A 16,094-nucleotide genomic window follows, 5' to 3' on the forward strand; every position below is an offset into this window, starting at 1 on the left:
GAACTGGGCTCAAAGATCAAACTAGTGCTCTACTGCTCTGGTTTAAAAACTCAACAGGCTACTTTTATTGGAGGTCCCATTCATTATGAATCAATCTCAAATTAAACACTTGCATACTTTACTGATTAGGACTCACACGAATGCATCAAGGCTTCAATGGAAATGCTGCTCATTCACTTAGACCAGGATGATGTCATGCGTTGTTGAACTAGTGTGTTCATCTGGTTGTGGATTTTATTTCCAGTGTACTTCTCTTTAGCACAGCTTGGCATGTTGGCACGAAACGTGTTGTATGTCCATGAAACTGATTGTTGACGTTATGAAGATCACGTCAGCACCAACCAACCAAGTGTTAACATACATACATGTGTCATATGTAGGTGTTTTCATCAAATCCGTATTCCCTCAAGTAAATAGAGCTTCCGTTATAAAGTATGCAAATGTATTCTTTGTGGGGCAATATGATATTTATCCTATTACTGCCAGTAAATAGTTTGTGTGCCTTTAAAAAATTATAAATTAATGATGAATTCCATATAATGCTGAGGACTTAGTGGTGAAGACGTACAAGTGTATTCTCAGCGGCTAAAGGTGACAAGCAATACTCTGTGTCCGTTTTGTGCTACAACTTCAAAATCTCCTCTAACTCCTTTGGGAAGCTGAGCATTATTTCTTCCCTTTTATGTTTCACAACTTTCATCCATGAATGACAAGCAGTTGGTAACGATGAAGAATTTGGCCCGAGCCCTCAATGAAAACCACATTTCTTCCAGTGTGCTCATAAGCAGATAGACAAACACCAAATAAAAACCACAACCTAAGTAAACCAAGACAGGAGACGATATCCTTCGTGGGAACAAGAGGAGCCGTGGCCTGTGTGGTCGTAATAACGGAGCAGAGGCCTCCTTTTCAACAGCCACCTTTTCCTGCGGTTCTCTAATAATGTTGCTTTATGTATTTTATGAATTTATTTGATTCTGTGGGGAGCGAGCCAAAGGAGACTGTAGGATTTAATTTGACACAGTCACAGTGCATGTACGCAGCCCGTGTGTAAGTGAGTGCAAGTGTATTTTTTGCATGATTCATTTATGGTGAATAAAACCAGCTGTTTCTATTGAGCAGTGGCCAAGAACTCCACGCACCGGGGGGAATAGACGTGTAAGAGACCAAACATCGCCTGACCAGCCTCTGACCACTTTGCCGTGCTTTCCACAGAGGTGACTATTGGTCAGACCACTGCTCTCACAATAATGGAATAACCCGTAACTTCATCATAGGGGTCGTAAGAAACAGTCATATTCATAACCTAACCCTCCCTAATAATTATATCATAAACAGGACTGGAATAAATCCCCCAGAATGTTGTTATTCTGATAAAGACTTGTGCTTCGGGTGAGATACCTGCTGTGAAACTATGACCTCATGCTACTTTATGCTGTATTGTGTCATAAGTGTTCTTTATAATACTTAATACATCCACTGATTTGTAGTGACGTATGTGTAATACACCACAAATATTTTTTACAGGATTTGTTCCCTCATCAGGTTCTTATAGAGAAAATATTGAGCAATATGAAACCATTTGGCTCCGTTTTCACTCCATTACTCTTCCAGGGGAGGTTCTAATTTGTATTAATGGTATTTTTTATTAGTGTTATTTTATATAGATTGTATGTCAAGCAGAGGGATAAAGATGCAGAATCTTGTTTTACAGGAATTTTTAAGAAATTAGGCATATTCTCTTCAGCGCTGGTAAAAACAAACAAAAATATAAAGTTAACAAAACTTGTCAGTTCATTAATGTGGTTGTTTTTTTTTATGTTAACATAGATATTTGCCTTCATCACAATATTGTAAAAAAAATACACTTCCTGTACACAGTTAATCAGATAGCTGTAGGAACGGTCCAATTCCTAAAGTCCATGGCAAACTTACAGCTCCGGTAATGATGCTGTGATTGCAAGTAAGATAAAAAACAAACAACTACATGAATAATGAGCGAGCATTATTTATACAAAAGTGACCTCGGTATGGAAACTGTTTTTATCAATCCCTCTGTCCTCTCTTCTTCTGTTTTAAGTCCTCCTCTCTTCACGTTTATCCTTTTTTCTCCTCTAAACTTACGACTTTCCAACATTTTTCATTTGCTTTCTATGAAACAGAATCCAAACTGGCAAAAGAGCAAATGCAATGACACATGGTGAATAGATTGTCGGCACTAAATTCAATGAAAGGGAAACTGTATTTGTGTAAGAGTTTCATGTTTTCTGTCTTTCTAATGTGCATGAAACAGAGCAGATATAGATGCTGTGACATGCGATAAATGAAAATGTTATTTCTTCAGCTGTGACACCGGAAGCATCTGCAGTGAGCAGCTCTTGGGTGATCCAGTGATTATCATGTCCTTAACCTTTTCTTCCCTTATCTGCGAGCTCGTTGCTCCACCAGTATTGTGCAAGTTGTCTCATGATCAAGTACACACAGTGATCAGGGATAAAGAGTTCCCTGTCTTTTGGGAAATTTGGGACACAGCTGTGGGGAAAAGCTTCATGACACATGCTGTTACAACAAAATACAGATAAATCAACAACGCTTTAATGATGCATCTGGCTCTCTTGTTTAAGTGCAGTGACCTGAGTGCCAACATCTCCATCAATATAAATGGATGGATAAGTTAAAATATTAAGGTGGCAAAGAGACTTGACCTGGATGTACCCACCTTTACCTAATGTCAGCTTGGATTGGCTCCTGCTCCGTGCATCCATCAAAGGATAAGCGGTTTAGATGATGGATGGATGGAGATGAAAGACGGAAAGTCAGTCCTCATGCCACTGAATCATATTGGATTTCAATTTTAACAGTTTAACATAACTCATTAGTACGTCTATGCCTTCATATTGTTCTTTCAGACAGCTTCGGTTAACTGATCACTGCTCAAGTCCTAACAAGGACCATACCACCGTGACTGTCAAAGCTCTGCCATGAATTTCCATTCTGCCAAAGAACTAATCCTGCATCTTTATAAATCACACTGTTGTTCATGGCCAAAAAAAACATCTTGGATCCTTTGCTTCAGCAACTGCACAGTAGACTAGAGGTTGGCACCGGTCTGGCTGTTCACAAAATTATATCCAAACATGGAGAAACTGCTTTTAGCTACACATATATGGAACCTAGATGATCTGAGACTTAACTGAAACTCAAAAAAAAAGCATCTGTTTGTCATGCTTTGTTTGTATAACCTCCACCAGGAGGTTGTGTTTTCACCTCTGTCCATTTGTCTGTTGGTTGGTTTGTGGATGGATTTCCATGAAACTTCCTTTAACATTGTCAGATAGGATGTTTTTCAAAGTTTTCCCCGGGAATATTTCATGGATCTTAATGAAAAAAGATTTAGTTAACTGATGTCTCTGAGTGTGTAAAATTCGGTGCAGCTTGAATTAATTTTAATGGGACCGATGGTCCATGGCAGAGGTATACATTTTACTGAGAGCCATTATCATTGTTAAAGGGTCAGTGCATCAAGTAAAACGGTCTGTTTGGCGTTCTGTACTGTGCTGTTGTGATTTGGGATTAATCAGCTCAGTAAGGTGGCCCTGAAGTGCAAATCCCACGACAAATGGGAAAACACAACAGCACTTAAAAAATTAACATCAACATAACACAAAGCAGCCTGGTACCAAAGGTATATATTTATAGGGGCAGTGCATTCAAAACAGCAGATACCTCAGTTAAATCAGTCATATTTAGCTAATGAGAGTTTTTTTCCATTTGTTGGGTTTTGTAGTTGTTCTTTTGCTGTGTTTTGTAATTTGTTGTTGTGTTTTCCCAACTTGAATCTAATTAACTTAATGTTTCACATGTTGCAGCCTACTACCTCCCTGAATTCCTTCCAGCTCATGTTATGAAACTGAAGTTAGAAAAGTGTTTTTGACTTTCAACATATCAGAAGAGCTCGGTGGTGATCCTGTGATTAAGTTTATTATTATTATTGCTGTTGTTTATTTTTATTATTATGTTGGATTAGGCATGTTGTTATCCGTCATCACAGCGTTGGGCAGCGAGGCTGTCTGCTCAGTTGCGGTATCTTCTTCATCAGGAATGTAAATCCAGAGGGATTAGTGAGCGGTAACAAACTGAGTCGTAAACCCTCCAGTAGCTCTCCAAGGGGTCTGCCCCTGCCTCAGTGCGTAAAGTTGGGCTCCGGATGCGCAGCGCAGCTCTCACTGTCCGCACAGGCTCCACCAGCATCCACTCCGCGGGATACTTGTCGAGGATTTCTGAGGTTTCGGTGCCACCACCTTCTTGGGTCAATGACAGATGAAAACAGAGGCGACCTGTTGATGTGAGGGCGTTTTTATCTTGAGCAGATCGTCTGTCCTGGAGCGCAGAAGGGGACATGGGTCAACTTTATGGTGCGACTCTTTTACCGTTTGGCGCAATCTGTGTGGTTTTCCTGTGGGAGTCCGGTGCCAGCTCTATCAGGACGACGCTCGCAGTGGACACATCGAGGTGAGTCCTGACAAGTGGATACGGAAATATATCTGTGGTTTTTGTGAATGAGCTGTAATATCAGGACAAACTCATCCAGGGATAATGACGGGTTTTTTTTAATCATGACGCATAACGCTTCAGAAGCTACATCCATGTGTATGTATTTCAATTCATGTCACAATTATTGAATTGGTTTACTTGTGATTATAATATTAAAGTGACATTAAAACTAGGTAAACCTGCTCTCCACTCACATCGCAAAGTTTTTTTCTACTGTTAATTTAAACCCTAAACAAGGAGTTCCCTGTCTGATTTACGCACGGTGCCAAAATCCATAATAGAGTTTAGTCTGTGTTTAATTGGATGCTGTCAAAGAGGAGACCCCTAGATGAACCTCTGTTGCTCGTCTAATCCACTGTGATCTTCAGGGAAATGCAAAAAAGGCAACAGGGGGACTCCAAATGGTTGGAGTCGCTGCGCAGAGCCAAATGTTACTTATGTTCAGACACAACATGACAGATGCTATCATCGTGCCCGGAGAGAGGAGGTCAGTGTCAGGGGATGTGAGGGGAGCACATGCGCCCAATGTACCGATTAACCACTGAGGGGCAAACCGCTGAGCAGCAGCTTCAACCTCAGATAATAAACCAACAGTAGCCTATTTTTGTATTCCTATCTTTATTCTTTTCGTCTTGTCCAATTACAAGGAACCACATCGGGTTAATTTTTTTAGAGCTTCAGTTTAAATTCAGTGGGTTGTGTTACAGTGGGATGAAATCATCCACTGATGCCCCCAGTTAAATAAACACATTCAGAAGTTAATACCTTCAAGAGCCTGGACATGGTTTAGTTGAAACAAATGTGTAGGCTACCACTGCACTGTAACACAAATCAAATGAGGAGCTTGTTTGTTGTTAGTTTGGTTTATATCTTGAAATCTGTATGACATCAGTTCTACAGCTAGATCAATAAATCAGCTTGGCCATATCGGTCACTTCTAGTATTCTTCATTTTCTTGGTGCTAAATTAAATAAGCCTAACCAGTTTGAGCACCAACCAATTTTCATCTGATTCTTTACTTGTAATAAATCTTAATTATAACTAGTTTGTCTTTAACAATTATTTGAGTTATCTGTTAATTTCCTCAAGAATCGATTAACAATTTGGCCATAAAATGTCACAAAATGGGGAACAGTGCTTGTCACAATTTCACAGAAGCCAAGATGCGCCATTACATTTCTTGCTGGGTCTAATAAACTGTTCAATAAAACCCATATCCTGATATTAAATTATAAAGTATTAAATAGGGAAATCTATCATCATGCTGAAGAAGCCATCCTTTACCTAAACCATGTATACTACTTAAGGACTGCATGACTTTTTTAAATGGCTAAAGCCAAACCCAGCTCAAGCTGTTGCCTGAGCAGTGGTGGTGAAGACCACTCCAATAATCCAACACTGCTTCAACATCATTTGTTATTGTTAAAGCCAAAGTTATATATTGTACATTTAAAAACATTGAACTGATTGTGGAGAATATTGCGAAAGTTTAATTCATCAATGGGCTTATCTTTAATTTCTGTATCAATGTCGATATTGGCCTGAAAACTGCAGTATCAGCAGGGCTCCACTATAATATCATATATATAATATTGTGCAATGTCCAGGGGCATTTAGGTCAAACCACTTTTGGTGTTAATCTTCATGGGACACTCGTCACCCACCAGGTGTAAGTGTTTAAACTACGAGCAGGGGGGAGCCCTGCTGGATTAGAGGTTAACGTGCCGACCATGAACCTCCAGCCCACGACCTCTGTTCAGTGTCATTCCCCATCTCTCTCTCTCCCCTTCCAGTTGGAGGCAAACTGTGTAACAACTGTGTAAAAGAGCAGATCAATTACATCTGTTTCCGTGTGTCTTTGTTCTCTCAGAGCGGAGTGTCCAGAGAGTAAGATCCTGACGGTGGAGTATCCCTGTGTCAGAGCAGGAGGGAAGAACAGCACTTGTTTCAGGTAGGACATCAGGTCTCCCTGAGCCACTGATTGAATCCACAGTCACTGTACATTGTGTATTTACATTTTGATACTGAGCTGACTGTCCTTTCCCAGAAAACGACAGTCTTGACAAGTGGCAGCTTTTCGGGAGAATTGAACCTGAAACATTCTGGGGTTATGGGAAGATTTCCTTAACCACTAAACCACACTGCCAAGTCATTTCCAGAACTCCACACTGTAAATCCCACTCTGGGAAACCGAAATATCCTCTTCAGAGAGAAAATAGTAATTTTCTGTAAACCATTATTCATAGAGGGAAGATGCACTTGGTATAAGCACCATAATTTGTCCACCCACAGCAGCTACTACCCCCTTTTCCCCTTATCTTTTATTGCTAACTCTTTTTAATAACCAAACCAAAGTCTGAACATGGCCAAAGACACATTCATTGTAGAACCATTTATTCCAACCTCACTTTGTAGTGTGCTGCAAGGTCCCTTTTATGAAGACTTATAACTTTCCTTTGCACTGCAGTTTCCATCTGTTCTGAACTGAATCCCAACCGCCTGGCTTTGTGACAGTGAAACAAAACTTGAACTTGAACTTTCTCAGCTTGGGTCCAGAGCTCAAACATTGAGGGAAGGAGTCCCCCCCCCAGGGAGTCAGGCCTGCATCATAACCTAAAAAGTAGAAGTAGTCTGAAAGGAGAGGATGTGATTAGTTATTTTTATTCCATTGCATCCATCCAGGGGAAGCTAAGGACAACAGACTGTTTATAGTCATTTCCCGCAGCAATTTTTTTTCTACTATAGGCTCACAAGTGATTAGATAATTGTGTTCATATACATTTACAGACATTAGAGGATAGAAAATCTAAAGGTTAATTTATGCTGCCGTCTATTTGAAAAGAGAGAGGCTAATTTCAAACCATGGAACCATAGTTCCAATGTGTCCTTTACAATGGCATGGTTGTTTATCTTTAAATCCACTAGAGGGACCTCAGCGTAAATTGTGAGTGTCTGATAGTAACAAACATGTCGATGGTGGAAGAGGTTGTGATAATGTACATCTTAAAGCAACACAATGCAAGATTCTCTCTCGGCTACACTTGGGCTTCCCCTACAGGTGGGATCTGTAGTTCATTGTTGTAATTACAAGTTGTTTCCAAGCCTTCCGATGTACGCACCTCTTCACGGGTGCGTTTTTTAACAAGCTGACAAGAGAATAAACAGGGGACCTCAGAAGACACAGAATCGACTGAAAAAGTTTTTCGGGTGTTTGTCTGGAATCAGAGAGAACAGTAGCTCAAATCAAATCAGAGCGAATTGTTTGGCTAATTTCAAAATAGGTTTGCCTGGCTTCTGTTGTAGTGAGAGAGTCGACAAATTCAGTTACACTCCCCATCATCAAGCAGAAAAGCACAAGACAAAGCGAACAAGCAAAAGTTATGATTTACCTAAATAAATAAAACGCTGGGTCGAGATCAGTCTGGTAAAATATGCTCCGCTATTCACTCTGTTTTGGTTTGTTACATTTTTTTGCTTCTTATCTTCTTCTCTTCTCCGTTTCCACCGACTATGTCCTCTTCAGTTTCTTTGGTGGCTCTACTGGGATGTCCGTATTGAGAATGGCAGCTAGCTGCCTCTCGCTGCTAGCTCTGGCTCCGATTGTTGGTGTATGATGTATGCCGTAAAACAGGCTGTTCCTGGACGGAACACCATTATAATTTGAAGGTATAGAAACAACTTCAATAAAGAGGCAAATTATCTGCATTGTTAACCAAGTTACATCATAATGACGCCTCTAGTTTCTTTCCAATTCTCAAAGTCCATATCTAACCATGAGCATAAATGGGCCTTAAAAGGGGAATCTTGGGGCAGGGTTTGAAAGATGTGACATATTACTTGAAGAAATTGGTTTCTTCTTGCTCTTCTTTGAAAACATTCACAGTCTCAAGGGGTGTATCATATTGCTACTCCATCATATCATATGAGCTTGTTGAGGTCAACATACGTTAAAGGTAAGTGATGAATCCAATGCAGATGCAATGACAGGCTGTAAGACTTTGAGCCCGAGATACATCACACACAACAGGAGAAATTCCACGAAAATCGCTCATTTTGACATTTTGACATAACTTTCTTTTTAATCCAAATGCCTGGAGTTGTTTTTTGTCATAAGAAGATCCTTTAATAAATGAGGCACCAGGTCTGGTGTGAGGCCAGACCATTTGATCTGTTTACCTTCAAGTTTAGACTGGAACAGGCTCTGTGTCTTGTTGAATTTCTGGTTATATAAGAGATGTACGGTGCTCGAGGAGGTGGGTTAGATGAGGCTGTATTTTTCCTTTTACTTGTTTCTCAAGGCGGTTAAGCACAGATCTGGATCAAATAGTGTTTGCAATTAACTACAAGGGAAACAGATTGATCTCATGTGTCGATGTGTAAGTGAATATTACATTTAAGTCAGAGAGGAGCACGTTGAAGAGGCCATCGCATTTTTTCATTTGAACAAGTTTAAAGTTTATGTGGATTGATGTGTACTTTTTAAACAGGTAGCCCTAAGGCCTATTGAAGAATAACGGTTACGGTGTTAGCTGGATCGGATTCTAACTGACCATGTTGTTCTAGGTTTTCTGGATAATTCATCCTGTCTGTCAACAGCGGACGGAAAGATTAACACTGGCAGAGAATTTTACTCAATCCCAGGCCACCATGTTCACGCAGACCACCAGACCACTAATTTATAAGCCAACTTTGTATGTTGATTTAATACCAGACCAGTTATAAATCTGGCTGCTAATGTAAACATTGGGGACAGACCAACAAGTAGCGTACTGAGGTTTCAATGTATACTATAGCTATTCATCAAACCTCAAAAACCATCAGGAATACATTAATCACAGCTATTATAAATCTATATATACAAAAAGACTGACAAAGACTATGAGATGGAGTTATCTGTAATGTTTAAAGTATTAACTTTGATCAAAACATTAAGAAACCATAGGATTAAAAAGCTTAACATCACTGAACATCCAGATCTCAACGATGTGGGTTTAGCTGGTGTTAATGACTGTTGTCGTGTGACACTGCCTACACTTTAATGCCGTTTGTTTCTAACATAGTGCTTTTTTTTACATTTCCATTGATTTCCCAGAGAATAATGAATGTGTCTTAATGAAAATCAGGCCCATTTAGGAGGCTGATATCACAGAGTGTTTGATTTGGCGCAGCTTGATTGCATTGAAGAGGACTAGTGAGTGCCCTTTGAGTTATTTTAGTTATGTGCTGGCGGTCTACAGCAGACCAGTCATCTGTTTCCTTTGTTTTATAGACTTTTTCTTTAGGTAATTGAGGGGGGTGAGCTGTGTGCCATGGCCCACTGCATGGCTGACTCTGTGTTTTCCCCTCTTTGTTCCTTTTGGTTGACACGACTCCAACCCATTTTGTTTCTTGATTTTCTTGTGATTTGAGTTTGATTATTGTTTTGCTTTTTTTAATGGCACTTCCATTGTCTTGGTGTCCTTTTTCATATGTGTCAGTCTCAAACTGAGCCTTTGTCAGTAGAGTGAGGTCATAACAATGACTGATCAGGTCTCTTATTGGCAAATATTTTGTTTTTTGCATTATTTAGCTGCATCTGTGACAAAGAGCCTTGATTTTATATTTCCTTTTCTCTGCTCCATTTTTCCTTTTTTCTCTTCTTCTTTCACAACGATTTTCCCATTTCCCTTATGTGATTTAATTCTTGACACTCTAGCAAGAGTGGCGCCTGATGAGGTCTGTTATCATTGTTGACTCTTAGCTGCGCATGAAATCGTTGACCCTCAGGACAACAGGAAATGGGCTTTTTTAGGCAATGGTTTCTCAATTTCATGCAGATGTAAAAAAAAGCAGGCTTCTCATTTCTAGTTAGTGTACAATAGTTTAAGTGGCTACAGCAATGATCTCTGTCAGATTTGATCACATGTTGCCAAACATCTTATTTAGGCTGAAGCTTCATGAATCGGTTGAAAGCACTATTTCAAGAAAAGTATTTTATGAAAGAGGTAGAAGTATCCCCTCGGGTGGTAGGTCAGACGAAAAAGTAATGTACTTGTACAATGTACACTGGGGCTGAATAGAATAAAGCAAAGAACATTACTTCAAGCTGTCAATAACACTGACTGCATCAGTGGGTTGCATCCAGGGGCGGCTCCTGGCATAGGCGAAGTAGGCGGTTGCCAAGGGCGCAAAATGCCGAGAGGGCGGCACAAGGGACTGATTTATCATGACGTGACACATGCAATAAAAACCAACACATTCACATCAGAGCATCATCTTCTAAACCCGGGGACGCGCCGGAGATATAAGCGCCGCGAAGAGCCACGAAAGCTGTCCGCTTCCTTTCCGCGCCCATGTTAAATAATTGGGCTGTTCGCACCGGCAGCGTCGTGCCGGGAAGCTGCGGGATGCGCCGCGGCCGGCTCGCGATCTGCAGCGATGGTTTCGGGGTCTATTTTTTTCGCTCGCTGCGAGCAAATCGGGCCGGAAAACACACTGAAAATTGATATATTTCATACGATATAAGTGATATATTATATCCATGATTAAATATACATCCCATACTTTCGATTTCTCCGCTGTTCTCCTTCATTTCCCTGTTTATTGCCGCCACATGATAAAAATGTCCCCATCTTCAATTATGTACTTAATCCCAGTGTTTGGAGTGTAACGCGTTACTGTAATTCCACTACTTTTAGCGGTAACGAGCATGTAACAAAGTATTTTTTTTAAATCAAGTAACACAGTTACAATTACTGAAATTTAAATGAGTTCGTTACTCGCGTTACTCTCTTTTGTGAAAAATGAACACTTGCAGACAAGAAGACAAGGTTGGACGTCAGACTATATTTTCACAGACCAGCCGTTAAGGTTCGGCTACGGAGCCTCACTACGGAGTCCCTCTGGTACGGCCTCTAGTGACATCGGTAGATTTTTTATTTATTTAACGAAATTAACGAATTGTTAATATGCGGCCTCAAATTAATTATTGCGCGGTAAGTTACCAGATAGACGGAGACGAACGGATACCAAAGCTCCATTACCCACACGATGCGCTTCTGTGCGCTTTGGAGAGGTTGTTTTGTTATTTAAAATAAACATTAATTCGTGAAAAATAATTCCACCGATGTCACTACAGATATGATGTCGGAAATGGCAACAGAGTTGTTAGTGCTGTTGTGGAGATCTCAGGGTATTCTGCCGTGACTTTAATCCAGGACACCGGTAGAGTTGTTTTCTCAAACATACTTTTAAGGCCGCCGTCATTTGCGATCTCCAGCAGCTGATCTTCTTCTTAAACAGACATGTTGGATTCACCTGGTTTGTTGACAAATAAAAGTAACTTAAAAGTTACTTTCCCTAGTAACTAATTACTTTTGATATACAGTAACTGGTTGGATAATTCAATTACTAACTGTAACTAATTACTAATTTTCAGTAACTTGCCAAACACTGCTTAATCCACACATTTGTCAGTTGTGTCCAAACAGACAGAAACACACAAGCACATACTCTCTTGTGTGTGTGTGTTGGGGGGCGTGTTAGACTGTGAGAGTTGAAGCTGAGTCAAAAAAGGATTAAATTATCAGGTGCACGATTCAGAATGCGCAGCAAAGTAGGGGAGGAGAAGAAAGAACAATATAGAGGTAGAATCACCCCGATTGCAGACATCATTAATGTTTATTTTTGTCGACATGACATGATATGCTGTCAGTATAGCTGATTTCAGACTTTTTATATTTTTATATTTTTTATAGCTTAGAATTTTGTCTGCCTGTGTGTGCATCTGTATACAGTCCAAAAGTTCTTGGGGATGCATGACAATTTGCGTGTGTATGTTGGGGGGGGCGCCATTCTGAAATCCCGCCTAGGGCGCCAACATTGCCAGGGCCGGCCCTGGTTGCATCCATACAGTGAATGTGGTCCTTGGGCGTAGAAGTTACATTTAGTTATAAAAGCTTCTTAACCTGACAGGTTAACAAGTGATTTGATTATGGTTTTGGAGAGGAGATTAAAAAAACACCATCCTCCCGACATATGTAGTGTTGTTTTTACTACATGTGAAGAAATCCAAGGGTTTTCGATGACTGCCATTATGGCTGCTAAGTTTGGATTGGACAATTGAAGTTCGTAAACTGTATTTGACCCAGAACAGGTCGCTCTAACCACAGGTCTGCCATGTCGACAGGCTGCATTTTCCAATAATATCTGATTATCATCTCTTATTTCTGCACCTGGCACTATGTTCTCATATTCAAATAATCTGGGAAAAGTAATAGCCTGCATATATCTATAGAGTTTTGATTGAATGTGGCATGTTAACGATTTGGAAAAGTTCACACCTTCCCAAAGAAATTGGGCTCAGTTGCAATGAAAACACTGAAGCAAATGATGGTTCTTAAATTATGGTAACACTTAACATTAGAGTTTCTTTTCTCTGTGAGATTCCAGGAAAGTGATCCTTTTATAGAAAAGTCCAGCAATCCTATTATAGATCTATAGATAGATATACTGAATTTCTAATGATGTTGACTTTGTCCAAGTAGAACCTGCCGTTTAGAAATGAATCCAGATTCCACAAAACCTGTTGCCAGCGCACTACGCTAAACTCTTTTCACTTCTTTCCCTCAGTCGCTTTTGGCTTTGCTGATCTTCCCAATGTCTTCGCATGCTCCAATCAAAATGCTTTTATTGTGGAGAAGATTGTTTGTTAAATGTCTACAACATGATTGTGTGTCTGTCTCAGATGGTTTTGGGGTGTTGTGCAGACGTAAACCTTTTGCTGATCTCACAATCTAAACAGAGGCCTGGCGAGCCGCAGGTCTCCTACCCCCTCTGCTGTGGCTCTCACAATGATGACGTTGAATCAGCGCAATTTCTGTTGTTTTGCTTGTTTTGCGTTTCTTATTCCGTCTTTGCTGGAGGTCGGATTCCAGTCTGTGCCAAGCCAAATATACATAGCGTGTATCGAGTATCTGTGTGATGTGTGTGCGTGAGCTTGCATGTTTATTTATGCATCAGAATGAAATGTCTCTGTATTGTCTGTGCAGGAAGTTAGAGCAGTGGATTTTCTGATCCTTTCTTAGGCCTTTGTCTCTCAACAATCTCAGCTGTTGAGTCTGACAGGACCTGTGGGCTCCAGTAATAGGAACCAACCATTCACTCGATTGGCATAATGTTCTGGTTTGTGCCCATATGATGACATGTGTTCTTTTCCATTCCTTTCGTTTGCCACATTGGTTTTGATGTCTCTATGCCGGCAATAGACAGTGGCCTGAGGTGTTATGTTGTCTGCTTCTCTGTCTGTCTGTCCATCACATTTTTGTGAACATGCTATCTCAAGAACGCCTTGAAGGAGTTTCTTCAAATGTGGTACAAATATTCACTTGGACTCAAGGATCAACTGATAAGATTTTGGTGGTCAACTACTTTTCCTTCCAGGGAAAGGCTCTCCCACGCATCTATTGACAAAATAAAACCTTAAGTCTTGTTTGCAAAGGTAGTTTGGGTCTGTGGGACAAATTATGTTTATTTTGAACATAATAGCATATTAACCTATTGTTTAGCCCCAAATAATAATTATGAACCTCTAAATGGCTCATTACTGCAGTAGATAACACGTATAACACCACTTTACAATATGAGATCTCAGGATCTTACTCTGTTAAAGTAAAGGGAGGGTGTTACATGTCATGCAGATATGATTGATATCATTGTGTTCATACTTGATGGTACTTTTATTGCCACAATGATCCAACTTCCCCTGTGGCACCATTATTCCTTTGTATCCTAGCTGATCTGTTTCTACAGAGGCAGTGGGCATGGTATATAAGTGATGTCTGCTGGTAGAGTGATGAAGTGAACACAAGTGGTTCATATTGCAGAGAATAGATTTATTGTTTGAGAGACTGAACTTAGAAATGGCTCTAGCTGATAACTGTAACTCACATTCAACCAATGAAGGGCATATATCACATGCAAACATTTAGCAGCAGCACAGCCACACTGGAACCCACTGACTGTTCTGATTTCTTAATGGTAACAGCAGTGCTCGCTAAAACCAGTCCTCAGTGTTCATGGTCAAGCTTATTTTTTGTTATTCTCACACCTCCATTAAATATTTTAAGTATTCTGTTGTAAAAACCAAATGCTAAATATTACTGCTTTGAAATCTAAATTATGGTCTGTAACACAAATGTCAAAACACTGTTGAACTTCCACATAGGAATTTAATATGAAGCAGCAGCAGTAGGATGTTCAGTTTACATTAACAGAAACTTAATACGACTTGACACAATGTGACGAGAGTAAACACTGAACAGTGAGGCTATTATCACTGACATAAAATTGGACTGGATTACACACTGAATCGTTTCCAGTGAATCCCACATGCTGAGGAAAATCTGAATCCAATGCAGGACTGACAGACTCTACCACAACCAATAGAAACTTCTATGTCGAGGTAATTAGTGTAAACTGTAAACACATAGCCGAAAACACGAGACCATGAATCAATCTATCTACCACAAATTCAAAACCCATGGCTGGACCGATGTGGGTGCGTGAAAATGAGAAGTTAGTGAAGAACTATTGAGACACTAATGTAAACAGATGCTTTCATTGGAAAGTAATTAAGTGCTGCTTGAAAAGTAACTAAATGTCACCATATGTATCTGCTAATGATCATATCCTTTGTCAAGTGTCTGCTGATCTAGCCCTTTACCTGTTTGCTTCTCTTCTACTCTCTATCCTCACGTCAGGGCTGGACTGGGAGAACAAAACGGCCCGGGCATTTTTTGGCTCAGACCGGCCCACATAATTAGCCGAGCACATCTGCCATTAAATTGACGTAACTTATGTCTTCTAAATGTCTTAAAGTAGCTCATATTAAAAGTACTTAAGTATCAAAAGTATCTGGTGTTGAAATGTACTTAAGTATCAAAAGTACAAGAACTAAAATTAAAAATGCAAAGTGCTTTTTATAGTAGGTCTATACAGACACAAAACAACCCAAAATGTTTCTCCTCAAGATTTATCTCAACTGACTGAAAAATTACAACAACAATATGAATATAATGTATAATTTTACCAATTTTGAACCCTAGATGCTGAGGTTCAAATAGTAATGGACCAGTGCATCTGAACTTCTAATTAACTATAAACAAGTGCCTCTTGTGTCTGCCCAAGAACATTAATAAACCACAGTATAACCACTATACTATAGGCACACAAAATAAGACACTATCTCTTATCCTATTCTAGAGGAAGTAAAAGTCGTAACAAGATTTCTGAAGGTGAACCTGCGGAGGGATAGACCAACCTCTCGCGCTGCACCCTCCCCACGGTGGCAAACACGCCACCGGACCTGCACATCTCAGGAGGGAGGGGGCAGCGAGTGAGATGCTTCTCAGCGCCACCCGGGCGTTTTTTTACTCTTATTATCCATTAAGTTAGGTTTCTGTCTCAGCAGCAGCCCGTCCCGCGACTCCCCCCGCCTATGCCATGAGGTGCCGCCCCACCCGCCCCCGGTTTGTGTTGTGATTGACAGCACTGTCAGGGCT

General features: G+C 40.3%; 1 protein-coding gene across 1 annotated transcript in view; it reads left to right on the forward strand.

Moving 5' to 3' along the window:
- The first annotated feature begins 4,188 nt into the window (after positions 1–4,188).
- The window catches only part of LOC132999107 (collagen and calcium-binding EGF domain-containing protein 1-like), a 45,996-nt gene continuing 34,090 nt past the window's right edge, over positions 4,189–16,094 (forward strand). The window contains exons 1-2 of the mRNA XM_061068895.1: positions 4,189–4,512; positions 6,425–6,505. Of these exons, the coding sequence (XP_060924878.1) occupies positions 4,400–4,512; positions 6,425–6,505 (194 nt within the window). The 5' untranslated portion in view covers positions 4,189–4,399. The remainder of the gene's footprint in view (positions 4,513–6,424; positions 6,506–16,094) is intronic.

This window comes from Limanda limanda, chromosome 3 (assembly GCF_963576545.1).
Source record: "Limanda limanda chromosome 3, fLimLim1.1, whole genome shotgun sequence".
Classification (NCBI taxonomy): domain Eukaryota; kingdom Metazoa; phylum Chordata; class Actinopteri; order Pleuronectiformes; family Pleuronectidae; genus Limanda; species Limanda limanda.